General features: G+C 38.1%; 2 protein-coding genes across 5 annotated transcripts in view; one reads left to right on the top strand and one right to left on the bottom strand.

The window, feature by feature from the left end:
- Nucleotides 1-10,020, top strand: part of SLC13A4 (solute carrier family 13 member 4) — a 61,062-nt gene extending 51,042 nt beyond the window's left edge. For 2 of the 4 annotated variants that reach the window (XM_031939124.1, XM_031939123.1), the window contains 3 exons: nucleotides 4,270-4,431; nucleotides 5,179-5,316; nucleotides 8,103-10,020. In XM_031939124.1, coding sequence (XP_031794984.1) covers nucleotides 4,270-4,431; nucleotides 5,179-5,316; nucleotides 8,103-8,240 — 438 coding nt within the window. In that variant the 3' untranslated portion in view covers nucleotides 8,241-10,020. The remainder of the gene's footprint in view (nucleotides 1-4,269; nucleotides 4,432-5,178; nucleotides 5,317-8,102) is intronic. The other 2 variants (XM_031939125.1, XM_031939126.1) reach the window with 2 other exon arrangements.
- A 3,040-nt stretch (nucleotides 10,021-13,060) lies between these two features.
- Nucleotides 13,061-25,073, bottom strand: STMP1 (short transmembrane mitochondrial protein 1). The gene is made up of 3 exons (XM_003771634.3): nucleotides 24,938-25,073; nucleotides 16,987-17,040; nucleotides 13,061-14,251 (listed from the first exon to the last, which is right to left on the bottom strand). Exons 1-3 carry the CDS (start codon nucleotides 24,950-24,952, stop codon nucleotides 14,177-14,179), a joined length of 144 nt encoding a protein of 47 aa, XP_003771682.1. The 5' UTR covers nucleotides 24,953-25,073; the 3' UTR covers nucleotides 13,061-14,176.
- Between the last annotated feature and the right edge of the window lie 607 nt (nucleotides 25,074-25,680).

The raw sequence follows: 25,680 nt of genomic DNA, 5'->3' as shown, positions 1-25,680 counted from the left end.
GAGTTCACAATCTAATGGGGGAGACAACAAGCAAATATATACAAATAAGATAAATTCAGGATGAAGAGAAAATCAGTAAGAAAGGAAGGGTTAAATTAAATATTAAAAAGCCTAGAATGGGCTTCCTATTTTAAAAAGGGGAGAAAGGGGAAGGATTTTAGTTGGGACTTAAAGGAAGCTAAAGAAGGAATGAGAGACAGTAGGAGAAAATGCTCAGAGATGAAAGATGGAGTGTTTTGTTCATGGAACAAGAAGGCCAGTGTCAGGGATGGAAGAATAGATGAAAGGGAATAGAATATAAGACTTAGAAAAGTAGGAGGCAGCTGAAGAGCTCGGAATGCCAAACAGAGCATCCTGTTTTTAATCCCAGAGATAACAGGGAGCCACTGGAGTTACTGAATTCGAAGTTGACATGTTCAGGGCTTCATTTTAGGAAAATCATTTTAGTGGCCAAATGGAGGAGAGATTGGAAAGAAACTTGAGGCAGGCAGATCTATATAAGTTAATAAAGACCTGCACCAGAGCAGTGACACTATCAGAAAAGAGAAGGGGACACATTTAAGAGATATGGCAAAGGTGAAATTGGTAGGCCTTGGAAACAGATTGGATGTAGGGGGAGAGGAATGAGAGACAGTAAAAAGCTGAGAAAGACACTTAGATTTTGAACCAGAGGGACTGGAAGGCTGATATGTAGCTAAGGTGCAGCAGAAGAGTAGGTAGGTCATGAGAAGCAAGATGAATAACCCAGTGGTTAAAGGGAGAGTCATTATGTACTGCTGAAATCCCCTAGTGTGAAGGCAGGAGTTGGGAAGGACAGAAAAATTGTAAGCCATGAACCAAACTCATTGAGGAAAGGAGAGGGGCCACCTGAAGGTCTAAGAAAACAGCTACAAGATTTTGATTAGCTTGTAGTGATACCAGTAATCAAGAATTCTGCACAAGGCCCAGCTACCTGAGATCTAAGGATGAGAACACTTTGTCTTAAAGGTATCAAGAATTTAAGACAACTTACCCTTTTACAACTAAAGAAGATGGTACCTTTAGGTGGGCATATCATATTATCGGGTTCATGCTAAGCTTGCAATCAACTTAAAATCATAATAACATCAAACAACTCACATTTATATAGCATTTTAAGGTTTAGCAGCTAGGTGATACAGTGGATAAAGGACCAGATGTTTAGTCTAGAAGGACTGAGTTCCAATATAGGCTGAGATACTTCTTAGTTGTGTGACCCTGGGCAAGTCATGTAACCCTGTTCGCCTCAGTTTCTTGATCTCTAAAATGGAAAATTCATAAAATCTGCAAAAAAAAAAAAAATTGTTAAAAAAAATTAACACCTCTTAGGGATGATGTGATGATCAAAAGTAATACCATTTGAAAAGCACCTAGTACAGTAGCTGAGACATAATTAAGTACTTAATAAATGCTTGTTTTCTTCCTTCTTTCAAAGCCTTTTCTGAATAACAAGTCCAAGAAATAAGTTACTTTCTTATGAAATGTTTATTAATGCAATTATTTCTAATGCTCTATGCTTGTATAGTTGATTTAAAAATACTTTTAAATCTTATATTAAATACTTAGCACTATTAAATTTTACTTATTTTACTTGGGAGCCATTGTTTTCTGTCTATTGAAATCTTTTTGATGTTTGAGTATTAAAACATTTGAATGGAATCATAGCTCTAGAGCTGGAGGCCACTTGACTTCATACTTTCCTTTAATTGGGGAAACTGAGACCTCAAGGGGGTAAGGGGTGCCTGTGGTTAGCTTAGGTAGGGAGGGGCAATTAGTGTTCAAATTCAGGTCCCCTGACTTCAAATTTATCACCCTCTTTACTTCAGACAGGAGCTACATTACACTAATGGTCTGAAGGATCAGATTTAAAGGTCCAAGTTCAGAGGTCTTCTGCCCTTATAAATGTAATTATGAAACGTGGATAACTTGTGATTATGGTTCCAGTTAGAAAAATAATAATGGTTTAGCGGTTGGGATCCTATTTCTGCCCTAGGAAGGTCACCCTCAAGATCCTGTGCTGAACTATTAATGATAGCTAACATTTATGTAGCAACTAATGTTCATTGGCCAACCACTGTGCTGAGCACTTCACAAATATCATATCATTTGATCCTCATGAAAACCCTGAGAGGTACTATTATTATCCCCATTTTGCAGTTGAGGAAACTGAGGCAAACAGAGGTTAAGTGACATGCTCAGTGTCATGCATCTAGTAAGTATGTGAGGCCAGAATGGAATTCATATTTTCTTGACTCCTGACCTGCCACTCTATCCTGAGCCATTAACTGCCCCATATCCTGAGCAAAAGGACCCCCAAAATGTAAGTCATAGGATCAGTCACAAGTATCTTATGAGAAATAAGATTAGAGTATCCTTTTTTTTTAACTTTTTTCTTTTTTTTTTTAGTAATAATATTTTTATTTTCCAAAACACGTGCAAAGATAATTTTCAACATTCACCCTTGCAAAACCTCATGTTCCAAATTTTTCTCCCTCCCTCCCTCCCCTTACAGCAAATAATCCAATATAGCTTAAACATATGCAATTCTTCTAAATATATTTCCACAATCATCATGCTGCACAAGAAAAATCAAATCAAAATGGGGAAAAAATGAGAAAAAAAAAAGCAAGCAAACAACAACAACAAAGGTGAAAAGACTGTTGTGATCTGCATTCAGTCCCCACAGTTCTCTCCATGGGTGCAGATGGCTTTCTCCATCACAAGTCTATAGGAATTGGCCTGAATCACCTCATTGTTGAAAAATGCCACATCCATCAGAATTGGATGGTGCAGTGACCTGAGTTTAAATCTGGTTTCAGACACTTAACACTTTCTATATGTGTGACCCTGGGCCAGTCACTTAACCCCAATTGACTCAGTAAAAAATAAGAAAAGAAAAAAGAATTGATCATCATATAATCTTGTTGCCGTGTACAATCATCCTGCCAGTTGTTTCTTACAGAACAATAGTATTTCATAACATTCATATACCAGAACTTATTCAGCCATTCTCCTATTGATGGGCATCCCTAGAGCAGTCTTTTAACAAAATAAGAGAATATGCTTAGAAAGAGGTAGCAGTCATACCAATTGCAGTAAGGCAAAAGAAGGGTATTTCCCTCTACATTTCCCTACAGTTTTCTAGAAAATGACCCAAGATTTCATCAGAAGTTTTAGTCATTTTTTCTTGAAGACTCCTAGGAAGGTAACTAAACACAGAGACCCTCAGTGGAATGGATCTGCACCTGAATAACAATCCCCTTTAGGCCACGACAAGTGGCCATGCAGAACAACTTACATGACAATTTCTAGTTAGGGGGAACATCCTAAAACCCAAGGGGTGAGTAGAAAGCCAATTTCATTTTTGTATAATACTCAAGGTTATTAGTTCTATCCTTCTCTAACTTCTATTTGTCACTGTTAATTTTGTCCTGAATGAGGTTTTTTTGGTCTTCCATGTGACAGCCCATCAGATACTAAAGATAGATGTCATATCCATTCTGAATCTTCCCTTGCTTCCACTAATTCTTGTATGGCAATGTCTTGAAACCTTCCATTACCATACAGGACTGCCTCCCCTGGGCAATCTCCAGCTTATCTATTTCTTTCTTAAAATGTGACACTCAGAATTAAGTATAATACTCTAGATGTGATCTGACCAGGTCAGATTTCATAGGTCCATAAACACCTTGGTCCTGGACATCACATCAGAAACTGCTTTAGCTTTTTCACTTCAAACCATATTCCTTATTGACAGCATCATTTTCACACATAAAATAATCATAAGAAAGAATTTCTCAGTCACAAGAAAGATTTAAAGATAAAAGCTAACATCTGTATATCACTTAAAAGTTGGCAAAACATTATACCAGTTATCTCAGTTGGTCTTCCCCACATCCCTATGAGTGGATGCTATCATTATCCCTGATTTACAGATGAGGAAACTGAGGTTGAGAGAGGTTAAATGACTTTGCCCAGGATCACAGTTAACTATCTAAGACGGGATTTGAACTCAGCTCTATCCTGACTCCAAGTCTAGGACTCTTACCCACTGCACCACTTACCTGTGTCTGGAATGGAATTCTACTGCCATGGAAGGTGATGGAATGGGAATAAAGGAGTCAGGACCAGATCTACAAAGGGATAAAAGTGGTCTGTCTGGCCTGGAAATGCCTTTCAAGAATCCAGCTTGAATATTTCTGGCCCAGCATTTCCATCTCATTCTTTCCTTGTCACCCTCCCTTCTCTCAGTCCTCCGGGCTGTCCACATGGATTGGGCACCAGATGTTATCCCTGAGTAGCTTCCCACCGTGGGCAGTCACCCTACTGGCGTGCATCTTGGTGTCCGTAGTCACTGAATTTGTTAGCAACCCTGCCACCATCACCATCTTCCTGCCGATCCTCTGCAGTTTGGTGAGTAAAACAGGAGGCGTTCTCACTTTCCCAGCCAAACTGCCCAAAATAGTGCCAGTTTGGAGGCCAAGATCAATGGACAGGGACAAAAAGGGTGGGACTCTATTCTCTTCCATCAGTGACTATTTTCTACAGCCTTCTGTCTTGTTTCATGTATCATGAGACCTGGTGAAAAGGAAGCCAAAAAAAAAAAAAAATCTCTACTCTTTTTCTTCTTTTCCCTTTCTTTGCTCTGACCACTCCAGCCATTTTCTATCCTTTTTATCCTCAGTCTCCTGTTTCTCTCTTTCCCTTGGGCCAGATTTGGGGTGGTATTGGTGAAGTCAAGCCAGTAGAGTCAAAATTCTATAATTGTCCATTATCTTCATTTGCAAGAAAAATTCCATTTTAGAGCTGTATCCTGAGCATACTCACCCATACAATATAAGTATGCCATTGGTCAGAAAGACTCTGTGAAAGATAATGTAGACGGCTTAATGCAATCCATTCCTATTGGGGTAAAGATCTCAGAGTCTATGTCCTATTGTAGATGGTTCAATAGCATCAGCACATGATGTCTACTTAGAAAAGATAGTTTTTGTGGGCAGTAATCTCACATCATAGTAGTGTTCTCCAAGGAGCAGCAGTTAACATTACACAATCATTTAGAGCTTACTATGTAACAGCAAACACAACAAAATATGTGAATGGGGGAAGAGAGAGTTCCATACTGAACTTAATGATCCTATTAATTATCTCTTCTCCTAGTCTGAAACCCTCCATATTAACCCACTCTACACCCTGATCCCTGTGACCATGTGCATCTCCTTTGCCGTTATGCTGCCAGTGGGTAATCCCCCGAATGCTATTGTCTTCAGCTATGGCCACTGCCAGATCAAAGATATGGTGAGTTATGGCTCCCTAAGGCACCAGAATTCCTTCTCCCTTCTAAATCATGAGAAATGAACTCTGGCCCTCAACTCTCTCCTAAAATTTTCCCAAGAGTACCCTTTAAAAAAAAAAAAAATTAACTTTCTCACCTTCAAGCCAGGCATCAGAATCAGAAGACTTTGGCTAGATTTGGCTTTTGCTAGCTATGTGGTCTTGGCCATTTCATCCTTCTAATTTCGGTTCTCTTATCTCTAATACTCTCAACTTAACACAAGCTCAACTCCCTACTTCCCCACAATATGCTCTCCCTCCTCATCTCTTATCTTTCAGAATTTTATCTTTCCTGAAGGCCATTTTCTTCATGTAGCCTTCCTTCTTCCTTAACTATTAGTGTTCCTCCTTCCCCCCCTCAGAAAACATGCCCAAAGCACCTTTTGCTCATCTCTGTACCATCCCTACTTTGTCTTATGCTCTCTATGTACACCTCTCTCCCCCAACAGAATGGTAAGCTATTTGAAGGTAAAGACTAGTTTAATTTTGTCTCTCTCCTAAGTGCTTGGTACAGTGCTACTATATGTGTGGTAGCGCTGCATGATGCCATTACATAAAGTATCTGTGTTTTCATCAGGTTCAGAGATTACTTGGGGTAGAAATTCCCTCTACAAAATGACTATGCAAAATAATTACCATTTAAATAGTACTTTAAGGTTTGCTGAGTCCTTTACCTGTTATCTCATTTTTATTCTCATTTTACAGATGAGGATTCTGAGCCTGAGAGAGGTTAAGTACCTTTCCCAGAATCACACATCTAATTAATTGAGTCAGGCTTCAAACTCAGTGGTTCCTGACTCCAATTCTAGCATCCATCCACCAAGCTCCCCAGCCACTTGTCTGAGGTACACAGAAGTTAGGGGATTTGCCCAGAGATACACTGCAAGTCTCCAAAGCCAGACTGAACTCCTGGTTGATCTGACTCCTGTATCAGTATGCTATTACTCCATGATGCTCCCTAGAATTGGGCAGCTAGATAGTAAAATGGATAGAGTGCCAGGTCTAGACTCATTCTCAAGTTCAAATCTGACCTCAGACACGTCCTAGCTGTGACTCTGAGGAAACTGTTTGCCTCATTTCATTTGTAAAAGGAGCTGGAAATGGCAAACCACTCCAGTATTTTTGCCAAGAAAACCACAGATGGGGTCACAAAGAGTCAGATACCATAACCTAGAAGTTAATATGTATTTGATTAAGTTGAATCTACCACCTGTTCTTGTGAGGATGAAACAAGACAAAGAAAATGAAAGCTTCCTAAATTTAAAAAAAAAAAAATACTACACAAATGTGTAAGTCTGCATGGTAGAGTGAGCTTTCCTAGAAACTAGTAAGACTTAATCCCATCTCTGATATTTATTAGTGTGACCCTCAGGAAGTCACTCTGGATTCTTTAGATAACTCCTTAGGTAACTCCTTCCTAAGGTTGCAATTTGCAAAGAAGATAATCTACTTTGGTAAAGGGAATTTCCTTATTAGGGAGTTCCCTATATCAGTAAAAGCATAGGACCAGTCTCTATTCCTATAATTTGTTTTACCTATACATATTCAATGATAGGGACACCCAGTGGTAATTCTTCTCTCGCCTCATTGCCTGGTACATGGTATTCTCAAACTGACCACCTGCTTTTTCAGAATTCTACCTTAGTATCCAAGCAAGGGCCCTTATTGCCCTAGAATCTGAATAGCAGGCTTTATGCTAAGCACAGCAAAGGATTGGAATGATTAATAATCTCCCAGCTCAGGCCAGAGTCCAGTCATTTCCCCTCTGCCGAGTCATGTTTGAAAAAATTTCCTAGCATACACTTTTCCCTCGGTTTTTCCAAGTAAACGCCAGACTAGATTTGTTTTGTACACACTCTTTATATGCTTGGCAACTCCCCTGGGTGGGGTAACGATCAGGCTTACTGTACTAATCGCTCCATCTGAACATGCTGCTCCCATCACATCTCCCACACTCTTCCTACATATGGTTCTACTCAGGGCCACGGCATAAATGGTATGGCTAAGGGCTGCTGAGAAGATACACCTGGAAAAAGAAATCTGCTGCTCCTTCCTCCTGGGCTCATCTCCAGTGGGAAGGGGTAAGCAGAAAGTAGCTAATGGCCACCTCCACGGACGGAGACCTACAGAGTAGGTGTGCAATGCCTGAGAAATTGAGCAAGATAGAGATTACAGAGTATTTAATAATTTATTTAAAGGGAGAGATTTACTGGGATCAAATGGATCCATGGTTTGGTCCCAGGGCTGAATGAGACTATCCTCTCAAAGACTCAAATGTCAGATACAAGATTCTTTTATAGGATTACAAAAATGATGACATAATGAGGAAAGAATCTAATGGAGGCAAGCACCTAGGAGGGAGGCACTGGAAAGGCTCCTGATATTCTAATGATGTCTAAAATGGATAAAGACTTGTATCCATCAAACATTAAGAGGGAATGGTTATAACCTGAGGCAGAGTAACTGAATAGGACAATTAGGGAAAGTGGGTCAGGACATTATAAAGGAACTGTGGCACAACAGGTGAAGCTGCTTTGCTCACCCTCTCCCATTCTAAACTCCTGAGAAATCTCCCTTCCTTTCTCACCCTTCTGTAATTACCTGGCAAAACTAGAACCTACAGCAGAGGAACAAGAACTTTGGGGAACAGCGATAAGATGTAGAATTGAATTATACAACTCCTTCCCTATCACTCTCTTCATTCCCTCTCAATGGGAAGTAACTTCAATATATTGGTTTATTCTGTACAGGTGAAAGCTGGCTTAGGTGTCAACATCATTGGATTGGTGGTTGTCATGGTGGCTATCAACACTTGGGGAATTAACCTCTTCCATTTGGATACCTTTCCAGTCTGGGCTAAGGTCAGTAACACCACCCATCAGGCCTAGCACCTGCCGACAGACTCAGCGGACCAAAGACAAGGAGTGCAGGGAAGAGTCCAAACAGCAAGTTAAGGAGACCGGCGTGTGCAACAACCCTGGAGCCAAACAACCTGAAGGCCTCCTCTCTGTGAAGGCCAGTCACGACGGGAAAATGCAGCAACTGGAAGAACAGACATTGTGATTTTCCATTGGCTTCTTTCCTGTCTGTCATACAGGAGTCACTAAGAAAGGACTTCTGAATTTTTCTCATTCCTTTCTATTCATTGGCTTTAGATATTTTTCTTAAAACAGAGATGTGGTTTTATGTAGGACCTTGTAGAAGAAAAGAATTTCTCACTTTTCAAAGCCAGCACATCTAAGGAAAAGGGCCTAGTCTTTCCAGTGCAAATCCTGCCCTGTGTTTTAAAAGCAGCCTCTTGGTGCATCCCAGATGCTGAGCTCTTGGCCTGCAAGGGCTGACTTAGCCCTTGACTTGCAGCACATGTAGCATTGCATGTCACCTTGGATGGGGGGGAGGAGTTAGGGAATCAAATTACCAGATAGATAAGTACTGAAGATAAAACAATGCTGACCAATCCAGGTGCTTCTCCTAGATCCTAAAAGGCAACTTTAGACTCATTCCAAATGTTCCATTGTCCTAACTCCGGCCAAGCAGAACCTCCCCACCTCTGGATCACCTTTGTTATCCATAGCATTTCTCTGTAGGAATAGCATTAAGAGGAAAAAAAAGAATGCTTTCCTTTTCAGATAGGCCTATACGATATTCTTTCTCAATAGAAGTGCTCAGAATTAATAAGATTTAGAGGTGGGAAGGGTTTAGTCTGGCTTTCTTATTTTACAGATAAGGAAATTAAAAACTGAGGCCCAGAGAAAGAAACTCTCCTAAAGTTACACAAGCAAAACTAACAGAATTTGAAAATAGGGCTTCTGAGTCTAAATCCAGCATTTCCACTATGCCAAAATGGAAAAGAGAAAAAAGACAAGGAGAAAAAAGCAAGGAGTTTGGCACCACCCTCTCTCTGTTGTCTCTAGCTTCATTACCACAAATATCTTCTCAATGACTACAGAAGGAAAACTTTTTATTATTATTTTATCAGAAGGATAAAAACTATACATAAGCCAGTAAAGCTTCCAAATTCATTGTTTTACTCAAACCTCCCCTAGAGCTAGAAGGGACCACAGGAAACTATGAAGTTTTTGTCATTTCCCTAGGACTTCTTAAAACTTTTTCCACTTGTGACCTTTTCACCCAAGAAATCTTATATATCAGTATATAAAATAGGTCTTTACTGATCAACTTTACTGATCAAACTTTACTGATATTAAATCATAATTTCACAACCCCCATGTTCAATTAATTACATGACTCCATGTGGGGTCACAGTTTAAGTAGCCTTAGAATAGACTGAGGAATTATTGTCATCACTAGCAGACTAGAAGGCCTTATGGGACAAAAATGATCTTTTTTATTTTCCCTAGTAATTTAGCACATTACCCTGTGCTCAATAAGCATCCAGTAAATGTTTGTAGCTAATGAATACAAGCTTTTCTTCATCTCAATGAGAACTAGCCTACTTCTTCCATCATGTTCTACAAGGATTAAATGAATGCTCATTATTTCAATAGTTCACCAGCATCATATATTTCTGATCACTGATGTCAATTATTTATGTCTTTGAAATAATCTCTTGTAGTCATCTGCATCTATTTTAATTAGCTTTAAATTCCTTGTTAGCATGTTTGACCCTTCCCACATGAACACAAATAAAATCAATTATTTAGCTTCTCTGGGTTATAAAGATTCTTTTTCTAATCTTAACATTATCACTTCATATTGTATTTTAGTATTTAGTATATAGTATTTTAAAAATTTAGAAGAAATCATCTGAATTGGGGATAGCAGGAGGGGGCAGGAAATATATATATATATATGAAAAATAGAATCCAGGCCTGTGGGAACAGAAAAACTCTTTCCTGAAGCCATTAACATCAATCATGGCTCCTAGTTCTGCACACAAATTTACCTATTCCATTATTCCAGTGTTGAGATGTAGTTTCACATCACCACATGAATATTAATTTCTAGACATTAACACTCACCCAGCCCTTCCATAGATATGTCTTTCTTTCCAACCTCCCAAGATGAGCTATTCTTTCTAGACTCATAAGAATTGTAGACCTGTTAAGGAACTGAGGGACTTAGTGCAACCCTTTTATTTCACAGATGAAAACACAGAAGCCTTAAGAGTTTAAGTGATTTTTACAGGGTAATAGTGTCTAAGGTAGGTCTGCCCGATTCCAAATGCATTTTACAGTGCATTTACATCAAACCATCCTCTCTCTCAACTTCATTTTAAAACTAAGGAAATGGAGGTTCATGGCAAGACAATGCCTAAGGTCACAGGAAAGAGAGTGGTGGAGCCGAGACCATTAATCCCAAAGTCTCCTGACTCCTAGTTCCACAGCTTTCTGCCATGACATTTCTTCAGTTCTTAATATTCCTCCACAGGACTGAAGGCACACAACATTTGACAATTGATTACACAGTTGTTTCTCAAACTCAGAGATGTCATTTGAATGCTTGAATATCTATATAAGTCTCAGTGTATTCCCTTCCTCAAGTCCAGATTCCAGGAAATGAGGGAGAAAAACAGTTCATGTCAATCAAGGACTAAAATGCTACATTGTTGTCCAGAGTAGTGGTATCAAAGAGGAATGAATGTCTTTGGGCCACATGTTAACTTAGAAATTAACATATTTTTGTTATTTATTATTTTTGTTAGACATTTCCCAATCGTTTAATCTGGTTCCAGGCATTCAGAGAGTCATTTCCTCTGCCCATAAAAATGATGGACTCAAAAATTCAGAATGAGACACACATTTTTATAGGTGGTATATTTTTTTGGTGGATTATGCATATTTTTATGATTTTATTTTTATTTTTTAAATTACTATTCAAGAGGGAGGAATGTCAAAAAATGCTTGACAAAAATGAATTTTGAAAAAATAACCTGGAAATGCTAAATAATCTTTGACAATTATTAACAAAAGACAAACAATGATTTTAAATTGTATTATTTATTCATTGATGCTGTTTTTTCTTAATGGAAAAATGGATCAGAATCTTCCACTGAAATCTATGATAAATAAATCATGCCTCAGTTAATTCATATAATTTATAAGTCTTAGAATTGTTAATATACTGGAGGAAGCAATAATTTTAAAAAAGTGCTATGTACAAATTACAGTACAAGAAACATAAGAGAAAGTTAATTTCCTCCAGTATAGGATGTAATGTTCCTTTAGCCTAGGCTAATCAGAGCACAGTGAACAAGGGGTAAATCACAAGGGAAATATAATCATTGGAATACTATCCAAAGGGTGAGGCCTAGCTTAATGGAAATGAAAACACTACGTGCTATAAATGTGTACATACTCTGTGTACATGTTTTAAAATATTTATATACAGATGTCTTCTATTTTACCTACATTCATACAAATGGAAATTGAAGGGGAATAAATTAGGCGGAAAAAAATGAAATGGGATAGTAAAATTGTTCTTTTTGCTCAAGTAGCAGGGACCTGAAGTTCACAGCAGAATAAAACACCAAATCATAACTGGCTAAAAGCATTAGTAATTTCAGCCAATGAAATTATGAATGAACTCTCCTTTTTTTTTTTGGCAGAACATTTAAGTTTTTCTGTTACTTTATAATGTAAAAGTACAGTGAGTACAGCAAGGTTTCCCAAATTACTCAACAGGATGCACATTCTACATAGAGTTTAGAAAAGTACACCATGTCCATATGATCTTGATCCTCACAAGAGCCCTTTATATGGTAGATGTATTAGCATTACCCTCTTTTGCAGATGATGAAACTAGGATTCAAAGTCTTGCTAAAGCATCTAATTAAAGAGGTAGAAGCAAGATTCAAATCCTCATCTTTTGGCTAGTGAGAGGCAGTAAAGCTTAGGAGAGACAGGAAGCCTTAAAATCAGGAAGACCATAATTAGACTCACCTCTGATATATAATGGTTGAGGGAGTAAGTCATCAATTTCTCACTGTTCCAGGCAATACTCTAAACAATCTAAGTTGCAAACTAGGTAATATATATCCATTTGTAGATATACATATAATGGACAGGGTGCCAGACCTGGAGTCTGGAGGATTCCTTTTCCTGAATTCAAATGTCAGTCTCAGATACTTACTAGCTGTGTGACCCTGGGCAAGTCATTTAAACCTGTCTACTTCGGTTTCCTCATCTGTAAAATGAACTGGAGAAGGAAATAGCAAACCACTCCAGTATCTCTGCCAAGAAAATCCTAAAATGGGGTCATGAAGAGTCAGACATGAGTGAAAGGACTAAAGAACAGATGAAATCTATAAGGCTGGCCCCAAATTCAAAGTAATCCTAGCTAGCCAAAACACATCTCTTCCCCTCCTTGTCCCTTTCTCCAGTCCCCAAAAAGTAATGACTAGTTTGTGAGATTTATAAATAAGTTTAGAAATAAGCTATTTTGATGGAACAAATTAGCAGAGATTTTAGAATTGGGAAAGAGAGCTTAGAGATTCTCTCCTTTTATACTTCATTTTAAAGATAAAGAAACAGGGTTATAAAAAGATATTATTTGCCCAAGGTCACAAAGGCACTAAACAGTTGTAACCCTGGTCTCCAGAGACCAAGTCCCACATCAGGCTTCTTACTTACTACAGGGCAATAGGAAGCGAAAACATTATTTGGACAGTGTGTGTTTTCCCAAGGGGATGATATTTGGAAGTCTATTACTTTGGATATTTATGGTCTGGTGGGTTTTTTAAAATCCCTTTATAATCACAAAATATACTGTTATGCTAAGTGTGTATAAAAGCATGAAAAACTAGTTCTTTCTATTTGTAGGTTTGCTACATGATCTGAATATGTCATTCTGTCATTACCATGAATGTGGTTGCTAAAAAGAAAAAAAAATTAAATAAAAATCCTGTTAGTCTCACTAAAGCAGAAAATATTTAATTTTGGCTTTCTATAAATACAATACTTTTAAATTAGTATGTGGATTGGTAGTTTATCTCCCCAGCAGCAAGGGTCATGAAAGAAAACTAAATGAACATAATGACAGAATATGACTGAATTTGTAAAACAAAAATTGTATAAGTCAATTTTTTCACAAAGAACATATTTTTGAAATAATTAAAATAAACATAAAAATATGGTGCAAGAAATATTTTCTTTATATACAACCTTTCACTCATACACAATTACAGAAAGTTAAATGAGAATGATCACATTTAAGACGCAATATAGGACAAAATAAGTACATTAATTATAGAAAAAAGCATTCCAAAGAGACTAATCTCAAGAGCAAGTTTAACATCCCATTTCTTTTCCCCCCTAAAGCATATATTGTTGGACAACTAAGAGGTCTGATAAAAAAAAAATATATATACTTGCTCATTATTTAACTGGTTACACAAACAATTATAAAAATGCTGTGCTATGACAAAATAAATGGAACTCACCAAAAATTAGTTGCTCTATAATAGTTTTAATTGATTTGGAACAATATTATTTAACACTAAATGCTTATAAAGCATCCAGTGTGGTAGACAAAGAATTAGCATTACTGCCATCTGTTCAGCCATATAAAAAGCAACTTAAAAAATTACTAAAAATTCACAATTTAAAGGTAACAAGGGAGACCACTAATTAAAACTAGCATTTCCTAGTCAAGCACCATGATGCAAGTATCAGAATCTCCCACGCAGGTATAGTGATCAGAAGAGTCCAGGAGAAGTAATAAAGGGTACTTTTGGTGTTATGGGTGTATTTTAGCTCAAAGGCATCTCAGTGTATCTCATTTGGAAGAAAGTCATCCAGTCCTGGAGGACAGCATAGGAGTGCCGAATAGGAAAGCATCCAGACGACATTACTACAAGTTGGCATTAAGAGCTAGGTGGTTTCTTCTTGGCATCTAAATCTTTTTTAATCTCTTCAAGCTTTTTGGCCAAGTTTGGAATCTTTGAAAAGAAAAAAATAGATTTTAACTTTGCATCTGACCAATAGCTTCTCCCCTCTCCCTTTCCCAACTGTCAGCAAAGGCAATTTTCATAAATATATATGAGATAAATTTCACAAGTTTATGTTTCTTTCCAAAAGAGTTCTCAAAAGTACTGCTTGTTGGACTAAAAAGTACTATTAATACTGTTATTTGAGTGCTAAATGTGCAAGAAGTTATTAAGATAAAAGAAAAGACTTCCTAGAAAACAGATTTTTCATTTTCCACTATACCACACATTCCAAATACTCTATGAATGTATGAAACCCATGACTAGGAAATTTTATCATCCCAATGAGGTTGCTACTGCAAATGCTCTTTAGCATATTAAAAATCTGAGTCTTGAAGATTAACATCATTTTATCTATCATTCTTTTTTTTAAAATATATTTTCTTTCCTTTTTTTAAATTATTATAGTTTCTTATTTATAAGATATATGCATGGGTAATTTTTCAGCATTGACAATTGCAAAACCTTTTGTTCCAACTTTTCCCCTCCTTCCCCCAGATGGCAGGTTGACCAATACATGTTAAATATGTTAAAGTATAAGTTAAATACAATATATGTATACATGTCCATGCAGTTATTTTGCTGTACAAAAAGAATCGAACTTTGAAATAGTGTACAATTAGCCTGTGAAGGAAATCAAAAATGCAGGTGGACAAAAACAGAAGGATTGGGAATTCTATGTAGTGGTTCATATTCATCTCCCAGAGTTCTTTCGGTGGGTGTAGCTGGTTCAATTCATTATGGCTCTATTGGAACTGATTTGGTTCATCTCATTGTTGAAGATGGCCAGGTCTATCAGAATTGATCATCATATAATATTGTTGTTTAAGTATATAATGATCTCCTGGTCCTGCCCATTTCACTCAGCATCAGTTCATGTAAGTCTCTCCAGGCCTTTCTGAAATCATCCTGCTGGTCATTTCTTACAGACCAATAATATTCCATAATATCCACGTACCACATTTTATTCAGCCATTATCCAATTGATGGGCATCCACTTAGTTTCCAGTTTCTGGCCACTACAAAGAGGGCTGCCACAAACATTTTGGCACATACAAGTTCCTTTCCCTTCTTTAAAATCTCTTAAAATCTCTGAAAAAGCCATAAGATATAAGCCCTGTAATAACACTGCTGGATCAAAGGGTATGCACAGTTTGATAACTTTTTGAACATAGTTCCAAATTGCTCTCAAGAATGGTTGGATGTATTCACAATTCCACCAACAAAGTTATCGGTGTCCCAGTTTTCCCACATCCCCTCCAATATTCTGCATTATTTTTCCCCATCATTCTAGCCCATCTAACAGGTGTGTAATGGTATCTCAAGAGTTGTCTTAATTTGTATTTCTCCGATTAATAATGACTTGGAGCATCTTTTCATATGGCTAGAAATAGTTTCAATTTCTTCATCTGAGAATTGTCTGTTCATATCCTTTGACCATTTATCAATTGGCGAACGGCTTGATTTCTTATAAATTAGAGTCAATTCTCTACATATTTTGGAAATGAGGCCTTTATCAGAACCTTTGACTGTAAAACTGTTTTCCCAGTTTATTGTTTCCCTTCTAATCTTGTCTGCATTAGTTTTGTTTGTACAAAAACTTTTCAATCTGATATAATCAAAATTTTCTATTTTGTGAACAATAATGATCTCTAATTCTCCTTTGGTCATAAATTCCTTCCTCTTCCACAGGTCTGAGAGGCAAACTATCCTGTGTTCTTTATCTATCATTCTTTAAAGCAAAAACATTCTTCTCTCCTCTGAAAACCTTTTCAGAGATTCATTTCCACCTTCATCCTGAATTTCAGATATACTAAGAGGTTCTAATCTTTTATCAATGATTCATTTTTGTGATTCTAGGAAAATAAACTTCCTTTTCCATCAGTAAAAGCTTAATAACATCTCCTAATGAGAAGGATGATAATTATGATAGCTAACATTTTTATGATTTAAGATTTACAAAACCACCCACACACACACACACAACACAGATGCATATGTTGTATGTATGAAATTTCCTCTGAATCTCCATCAACAATCCTGTAAGGCAGAGGCTGTTAAAATCTCCATTTGACAAAAGACTGTTACTTTCCCAAGGTTCACAGAGCCGGTAAATCTTTAAGTCCCAAATTTGAGCTCCCCAATTCAGTACTCTATCCGTGAAAGAATCTTGCTTCCTTAGACAGTTCTGAAGAAATCTAAAAAAATTTGCAGAAACTATACTTTAAAAATTAGTCTTTAAAATTATTGGTAAATTCTGTTACTGTAATTAACCAATTTCTCTCTACAAATGGAAATAACAGGAAACAAAAATTATCTGCTAAAAGTCTTTTTATGCCCTTTCTACTTGAAGACTCCCAATTAAATGAGAAAGTATGAGCTTAGGGCTAACAAATTACAGCATAAAATCACTGGGAGATTGCTCTCAATTTAACAAGTTGCCCTCTTGTGGTGACTTGGGGCAGAAATAACACTTTGAGTCTATGAGTGTGATGAAAAAATAGCTACTAAATGCTGGACTTACTCCAAGATTTAACCCTCATGCATCATCTTTTAAATATTTAAGGAGAAACTGCTCCTTATTTTTACTGGGATTCAATTCTGGCAAGAAAAGCACCCACAATTAATGTCAATCACTATAAAACATTTCAACAGAAACAAAAAGGTCTTGGATGATAGTCACTTACATCATAGTTCTGCGCCAGATACATCCCGACCACATTGCCAAGAGTAAATCCTAGCTGAAGGAAAAAAATGGAATAGAGTTACAGATGTGAAAAGGGAAAGGATAGTAACAAGTATTTACACAGCACACACTAAGTGACAGGTACCACACATTCATCACTGTAAAAATATTAACCCATTTGATTCAAAGTTGATATTAATTGATTTCTTTTTTTGAAGAAATTTGGCAATACACAATAGAGTTACAAAACTGATGTATACCTCTTGATGCAATGATCCCAGCAGTAGGTACCTACTGATATTTTTTTATAAAAAAGAGAAGGAACTATAACTACACAAAATTATTTGTGATGCTTTGTTTTTTGTTTTTTGTAAAAAACAAACTGGAAGCAACTTATAAATCCAAAGATTTGGGAAATGACCAAATAAAATATGGCATAACAATGTAATTGAGTATTATTGTGTTGTTACAAATAAAGATTATAAAGGAATGTAGAAAGATAAGCTCTTATATTTTACATATTCAGTGCATTCAGTGCAATTTAAGTCTAAAAAGCAGAATTAGAGTATATACACTTAATACAACTATATAAAAACAAGACTTAAATAAATGGACAGATCAATAGGGGACAGTAAATTTTTTTGTTAACATTTAAATTATTTTCTTTAAATTGTTCAGATTACACATATGTGTATATATAAAATATTCTTAAAAATTTATTCCTTATCTGTGTTTACACAAATTTATTACAAAACTTTTTAAAATTAAAAGTTGTAAGAATGTTGACATTTTCTTTCCACTTATGAGAAAAAGCATTCAACAAAGTTTAACACTAAAATACTATAACATCTTCCCAGGAATAAAGTGCAGTTATTATTCTAAAAACATTCAATGAAATGACATCCTATCTTCACATCAGTGTTAAAGTGTGAACTCAAACTTAATTTCCTTGCCAAAACTAACCTCATCACAAGTCTCTGATCCCATCTCCTGAGACCTAGCTACTCTCACACCTATCTTTGCTCTCTACTGCCTAGCTCCTTCCCATTTGCCTACAAAAATGTTCAGATCTCTACATCCTGAAAAATCTTCTTTCGTCCTTTTCTTCTTTTTGCTGCTCAAGTTCAAGAAAGAGAAGCATAAATTCACTAGTGTACTTCCCCCCCCCCCCACTCCCCGCCACTTATTATGTCATGGCCCTCACAATCTGGTTTTTCTCCCCACTCTACGAAAATTGCTGAACCCAAGGTCTCCAAAAAAGTTCTTAATTATTCAATCAACTGCCCTTTTTTTCAGTTTTCCTCCTTGAATTCCGCAATATTGTTAATACTCTCTATAGCAAACCTGTTCCTTCTTCATTTTAATTCTAATCTGTTCATTCTCCCTCAGTGTTATCACTGTCAATTACTTTTTCTCAATGCCATACATCTGAAATGATTGGGGGTTGAGGGTAAAATAAGAGTTGTTAATTAGATAAATCAGAGGTTGATTATTTAATTATAGTGCAGTTTCTTTGACATAACAACAATAACAAAATTACTGGTCGATTTTTGTGGGGAGCCTGCACTAAACTACAGCCACATAAGGCCAACCTTGAATAGGTTGAATCTCCTAATCACATTATATCAAAGACTTCCTGAATAGGAATCTCCTAATCACATCCTAACTTTGAATAGGCAGATATCTAGGCATCCCCTAATCACATCATAGAGCTTCCTGCCACCAGAAACATCTGAGCAGTCCATCCTTGGGCGGGATACCAACCCTTTGTCATGGACCCCCACCCTGTACTGTGTTTGAACAACCCTGCCTTCTTTTCTACTGCTATATATATCTGTACTATTGCACCCATTAAAATGAGGCTTGATCAGAATGATTTGACTTGCCTCCATTTTGCCCGTCCCCTCTCTCTTGCCCTTATCTCTTTTCTTCCAGGGTCCACACATTCTGCCTCGTGGGCCGAGGCAAATGGCGCCCATACTTGGGGCCTGGAAGATTTTGGAGAAAGGAGCAGCCATTGCTAGATCGAACCTCTCAATAAGAAGATTGCGCAGTCCCGGAGAATTTGGAGAATTTAGAGAATAAGGTCGCCACGGGTCCACCTGCCCCGAGGAACAGAGACCTGGGTGTGGTAAGAGGTTTCGATACCAATAGAAGAAATTAGTGTATATGATAGATTAGTTTGAGGATTTCAAGGATTTATTAAGGACGCGTAGAGTAAAGGTTAAGAAAAAATGAATTTGTAAAATTTTTAAGTTTTTAGAAGATGTCTGCCCATGATTCCGCAGGAAGGAACCATTGATGAGAAAAGGTGAAAAAGAGTTGTAGATTGCTTTAATGATTTTTATGTAATTCAGGACAACGCCTCTTTCTTAAAAGGTGCCCTTAAGCACACCAATTCTAGGCTCAAATTAGGCTCCCAAAAACAATGAAAAGGATTCTTCTGTATGACCCTCCTCCCAAAGCTTCAATGGCTTTTCTTCAGCTTCCCCAAGTGAGAGCCTTTAGCTCCGCTGACTTGAAGGAAGCGGTTCTTCAGCTGGACAATGATACTGATTGGGCATTTGGGAGAGTTAAGTCTGTCTGAGTGCCTTTTGGCGTACCCATCTGGTTCTGGTTCTGGTTATTCTGGGTAAAGTTCTGAAACGGGTATTTTCTGGGACGCTGGAAAATATCCTTTGGGTGTTAATATGTTTAATGTTGTAACTGTTCTATGTTCTGTGTGATTTGTCTTGTTTTGTTGGTTGAAAAAAATTTTAAGTACACCGTTGCAACTGTGCTTAGTAAAATGGAGCTCCATGTGTGTCTGTGTTTGTCTGTGTTAAAAGTTAGCAAGTTTGTAAAAGATAAGAATTCAGCCTCTGTGTTTCAGGCTTAGAAAATATCAAGTGTGTGTGTGTGTGTGTGTGTGTGTGTGTGTTTCTCTGGCTGACTGCAGTAGCCTGAGAAAAAGTGAGAGAATGGAAGAAATTAAAAAATAAATAAATGAAATAAATAAATAAATGAAAAATAAATAAATAAAATAAAAAGGATTTGAAAGTTTGGAAAGTTAAAAAACATCTAGAAGAGCAGTGTGCTAACATTTAAAGAAAAGTTTAAATGGAATATCTAGGCCTTCTCTGAAGGCACAAAATGGGCTTGGAAGTTCATAGACTCTTTGGATTCTGGAAGGGAAAAAGGGAATTCAAGGTGAAACAAACTTCTCCCCCAGGGCGGAGGTCTTGGAAACAACCTAGTCTGTTTGCTGATGTAAAAGCTTTAAGTTTTTAAGAACAATGATTAAGGAATTTGGGAATTTGGTCTCAGAAAAAAATAAATATAGCTCTTTGTATTAGAAAGGTAAAGAATGTTGCATGCATAGTCATGCAATTATATATTTGCATATATGTGCACATATATCTGGACAAGAAGCATCCTTTTTCCCCTCCTGGGGAATTGGACCAAATTCTTAATTGATTCCGGATTTCAATTAGGCTCTGCAATATTTTAGGACTCTAAAGCAATCGACACAATGCTATTTACAAACAGGAGAATCTGGAAAATCTGAACAAACACATGGAACCCCTACACCATTCCCACTTCTCTCTGGCTCGAACCCCTATACTGACATCTTCCAGGACAAAATTAAAAATCCTTGGCAAGTATGTTTTCCCACTGTTTCATTTTAACAATCAAGAACTCTTTCTATAGTCGCAACATAAGCATGAAAAACACCTTCTTTACCCATTTGAATGCCCTATCAATAAACACAAGGCTTCTGCACCTCCTGATCAGCTCCACTGCCAAGATGTGGTAGGCCACAGACAACTGTCTTCAAAATCCTGCCTCTCCTCCCTTCATCAAGGAGGCCCCCCTCAATACATGAGCAGATCATTCTCATAAAGCTACTGTAGAGATAGAAAAACAGGTACAGGGGTGCATGATGACCAATGTCATCTTTTCACAAATTGAGAGATTGGCATTGTTATAATAATCATAATACTCTAATTGATCTCCCCGTTTCCAATCTCTTTCCATTCAGATCATTCTCCACACAGTAGCCAAAAAAAGGCTGGTAGCTAGATGGCATAATGGAGAAAGCTAGATTTGTAGTTTGGGGTTAACTCCTTTCATAAACTTTCCGACTGTAACAACTCTAGGTAATCTCTCAATTTGTCTACAATTAATGTTACTGTTTCCCAAGCACTCCACTTCTTCAGATTTACTGAAATAGAAATTATTGCTTCATTTGGACATGCCAACTCTAAAACTAACTCTGTCAACTTCTTAATTCGTCTCTCCAAAAACAGCCTGTGAGCCATTTTTCCATTTAGCTACAATTTCCTTTTATCTCCTAGCTTTGTTTATAGCAAGAACATCCAAACTGATATAATTCTATTACTCTAGTGGTGTGTATACTCAGTGGTCATTAGACATGGACCACACTTTAGAGAAATAACTGAACCCATTATTACTCACTGCCTAGACTCTGTACAATTCTTAGTACTCTTTGTCCCTGCTTTTTATTGGGAAGGAGAGGAGAGGGGGGGAATCATTCTGCTATTATCACTGCATATATGTAAGAGAGACAAAACAGCAATTAGGATTTTTTGTTTGTTTCTTAGGTTGCCAAGACTAAATAATTGAGGACCTAAAAGGCAGTCTAAATACCAAAACTGAAAAAATATTCACACTTCAGTTTCTAACATACTTTACACCCCAGAAATTTTACCAACACCAAATTTTGATGTGACAAAAGTTAGAAAAACTTTTCTAACACCAGGTATCCATGTATTCAGGAATAAGTATTTCTAGGTTGCTTATAGTTATTTAGACAGATATCTGGTTTTTGTCATATAAAGTCTTTCAATCTGGGAGAAGTATGGCTTCAGTGTGTATACAGTCATCTCTATTATTACTCAGGAGGCTCATCTCCAATTTTTCTGATCTCTTCTGGCCACTGATAACTAGGTGGCTCTAGTTGAACAAATGAGGTCAGTGACCTTGCACAGCCCTCTTTCTTAAATCCAATTCATCAAGGCATCTCCCCTCCCTAATACCATGGTCCTTTTCTAGAATGAAGGACAAACAACAATGTAGTCAAAGAGTGTCCTACTCAGCCCTACTTTCAACTCTAAACTAGTACATCAGGATCTTTTGAAAAGCTTTGCCTACATTATCTCCAAGTCAGCTGCCATGACTCGTACTTCCCCACCCTAAAATTTCAAGATTCTCTTGGGGAAAGAAACTTTGGATGTAAACTAGGCCTTTCCCTTGTTGGCTCAGATTACCAACACCTCCAGATAAGCAAAATTTGAGAAATTAATCACCCCCCCAAAGAAGCTAGAAAAATGGGGAGGCACTGAAAGTTTTTAAGTAGAAAATGTTACATAGAATGTTATTTAATCTGGTGGCTGGTCTGTAGTCAGATAATCTTGCCTACTACTTTGCCAAGAAACCAGCAACCATTAATGAGCTTTCTTATTTCCCAACCTCAATCAACTCTTGGCTCAATTTCACCCTCCGAATCCTGCCCATTCTACCAACACATTTCTAATCACTTGCTCCTTACCTCCACTCTCATATGCACATGATAGCTCCAAGTCCTATTTAAAGCTAGATTTGTAGTTTGGGGTTAACTCATCTCAGAAACTTTCCGATTGTAACAACTCTAGGTAATAACTTGACCGCCCAGCCTCAGATTTCTCATCTGCAAATACCTTTTTAAAATAGTACTTCTGCACCTCCTACATACAGTATACAGGATACAGTAAGGTGGGATTGTAATAGAAAGTCCACTAGAACAAAAAGACTACTTAAAAATAAAAGGCTTACTGAAGGCTGAACAGATTCCAAATTAGTTCCTTTTCCAGTTTGCCTATAATTATTCTTATCAGTGTTTCAGGCTTTCTCAGGCTTATCTAGCTACTCAGAACTACCAACAGTTACAGTCAAGGTTTAAAAGTCAAGGTTTACTAAGCTTTACTTTGGCTAAAACATAATCTGATCCCTTCCCAAATGTTCTCTTTTCCAGAGGACCTTGTATTTAGCTGGTTTTTATGTATTAATTCACTTATATGCCGTATATATTTACATAAAAATACTTCTCTTCCCTATGAGAATGCATGCTCCTTGCCAGTAGATGGTACATCATTGCAGTAAACCCCTAAAACTTGCTGATTTACATTCATAAAGTTAAATTGGTGCCACTTTAAAAATATTAAAGCCTAAAATTGTGTACACTATGATCCAACAGTGCCACTGTATCCCAAGGGCCCCACATGTGCAAAAATATTTGTAGCAGCCCTTTTTGTGGTGGAAAAAAATTGGAAAAGGAGTGGCTGCTCATCAATTGGGGAATGACTGACTAAGTTATGGTAGATGGCTTAGTGCTCTATAAAAAATAATGAACAAGCTGATTTTTGAAAGACCTGTGAAGATTTACATGAACTGATGCCAAGTTAAAAGCAGAACCAAGATATATTGTTCACAATAATAGCAAGATTGTGCAGTGATCAACTACAAAAAATTCTTCTCAGGAGTTCAGCAATCCCAATAAATTTCGGATGGAAAATACCATTTGCATCCAGAGGGAGAATTATAGACACTAAATGTAAATCAACACATGATATGTTTTAACTTTTTTTTTTTTTTTTGGTCTACTGGGCTTTTTTTCCCCTCATGGTTTTCCCATTTTGCTGATTTTTCTCTCCCAGCATGATTCGTAAAGAAGTGTATTATTTAAAAAAAAAAATGTACATGTATAACCAGAAAAAATTAAAACAAAATTTTAGGTAAACTATGGCTTCTGCATACCGATACTGGTGTGTCAAACTTGGTTATACGGTAAGGTTCAGTGGAAGAAAAGGTCAGAAAATGAACACGACATAAAAACAATATGGCAGGGGCAGCTGGGTGGTGCAGTGGATAGAGCACCAGCCTCAGTCACTTAACACTCACGTCCTGGCTGTGTGGCCCTTGGCAAGTCACTTAACCTCAATAGCCTCAGCCAAAAAAAAAAAAAAAGGCACAAGCTTATTTTCAAAATATATAAAAAAAAAAGAATCCAGAATTACAAATCATCTTAACCCACGATTTGCCGTAGAAATTTATGGACAAGTCCCACTAAACGTACTACTTCCTTGAAAAGGGAGAAATCAATCAAGTTCGATACAGAACTGTAGTTTGAAAAAAAAAAAAAAAAGGCTTATGACGAATATTGCAGTTATGAATGGCACTCCCAAGGAGCACTTTGTAAAGTTGGGTACAACAGTCGGAACTGTTCCAGCTGTTCACAGCCCGATCGGCGTTCTTCAAAATCTGGAAGCCGTAAAGTCCTTTGCAAATACACCAATACCTGCAAGCCTCGATTCACTCCCTTCCTTATTTACGTATTTAATGCCACTTTATTTCGAGATTATTTTCTGTCACAAAACAGCCCGCTTGGCTAACAAGTTGGGATTGCCTTACTCTCCCCCCCGCCCCCCCCCCAAAAAAAGCAGCAGGGACACGGCGGCAGGCTTTTAAATCACAGCGGGCTGCGAGAGGAAACGTGGCTTTCCTTCAGCCCTCTCGGGCCAAGCTCCGCACCGGGCCGCGATCAGATCGGGCGGCGGCCTCGGGATGCTTACGGAACGGGAGGAACGGTTACACGCTACAAACGAGGCACGGACAAAAGGCAACGTAGAAGTCATCTTCCAAAACCGAGGATTCAGAAGGGGGACGTGGCAGTCGGAACCCGAAACGTGCACTTCAGGGGCCGTAGGCCCGAGAGCCAGTTTGGGAACACCGCGGGGGGGGGGGGGAGGGTCCAAAGGCTCACCGCCGGCCCCGCCCCCCTTGGCTCCGCCCCGCGGGGGGACTCCGATGCCTATCGGCCGGCTCCCCCCTAATTATCCCGATCACTTCGCTTGCCCGCCTCATCTCCAAGGCTGGAGTGGAAGCAGAAAAGGCCGCGCGAGGCCGACACTCACCAAAAACTGAATCATGGTGACGGAGGAGGAGGCGACAGCGGCAACGGCAGCAGTTGAAGTAAGAGCCCGAACCAATAAGCTCTAAACCTCCCTCTGAGAGAGGGGTTAGCGGAAGTGAAGGATAGGGAAAAGAGGAAAGGAGTTTGCTTCCGGGTCACGAGCGCACACACGCGTGTTATAGGTTGCCTAGCCCCGCCCTCCCCCTCCCGCCTAGAGTTTTGAACAGGAAAGGCTCCGCCTCTAGGTGGGGAAGGGTCGAGCTTGCAACTCGGTTGGATTAAGCGCCCAACTAAGGCTGTGATTTGCTCCCACCATCCGATCAAAGGGTCACGGTATCTCCGAGTAGGTAGTGCGGTTTTCCGCTCTCACTCTGTACATAAAGCACAGAATCATGGATTAAAAATGGGAAGGATGGCGAGGAGGACCCCAAAAGGAGCCTCTCGGCCATGGGCGGGCTGCGGAAGGAGAGGCACACTGAGATGCCACAAGGGATGAGGGCTTCCCTGACCCATAACTTTCTCAAAGTTTAAGTGCGACAAAACTCCATATGATAGTGTAAGGATGCTTCTTTGACGTGCGAAAGTCCATAGTAGTTTGCCGACTTCTGAATTCCATTCTCTTCCCCTCATTTCATAGATAAAAAATTTCCAAGGGCAGAGGTGATGACTCGCCTAGCATCAAAAGGTAACTTCCCTGGCGTTGGGATTGGTATGTGCTAATAATTTGACCTTTGCCTTCCTTAA

This window comes from Sarcophilus harrisii, chromosome 5 (genome assembly GCF_902635505.1).
Source record: "Sarcophilus harrisii chromosome 5, mSarHar1.11, whole genome shotgun sequence".
Taxonomy (NCBI): Eukaryota; Metazoa; Chordata; class Mammalia; order Dasyuromorphia; family Dasyuridae; genus Sarcophilus; species Sarcophilus harrisii.
This window is presented reverse-complemented; position numbering and strand designations above follow the sequence as displayed.

Coding starts and splice junctions, on each gene's coding strand:
- STMP1 (XM_003771634.3), bottom strand. Junction 14,252..16,986: donor ATCTGGCGCAGAACTATGAT/GTAAGTGACTAT, acceptor TTCTTTTCAAAG/ATTCCAAACTTGGCCAAAAA.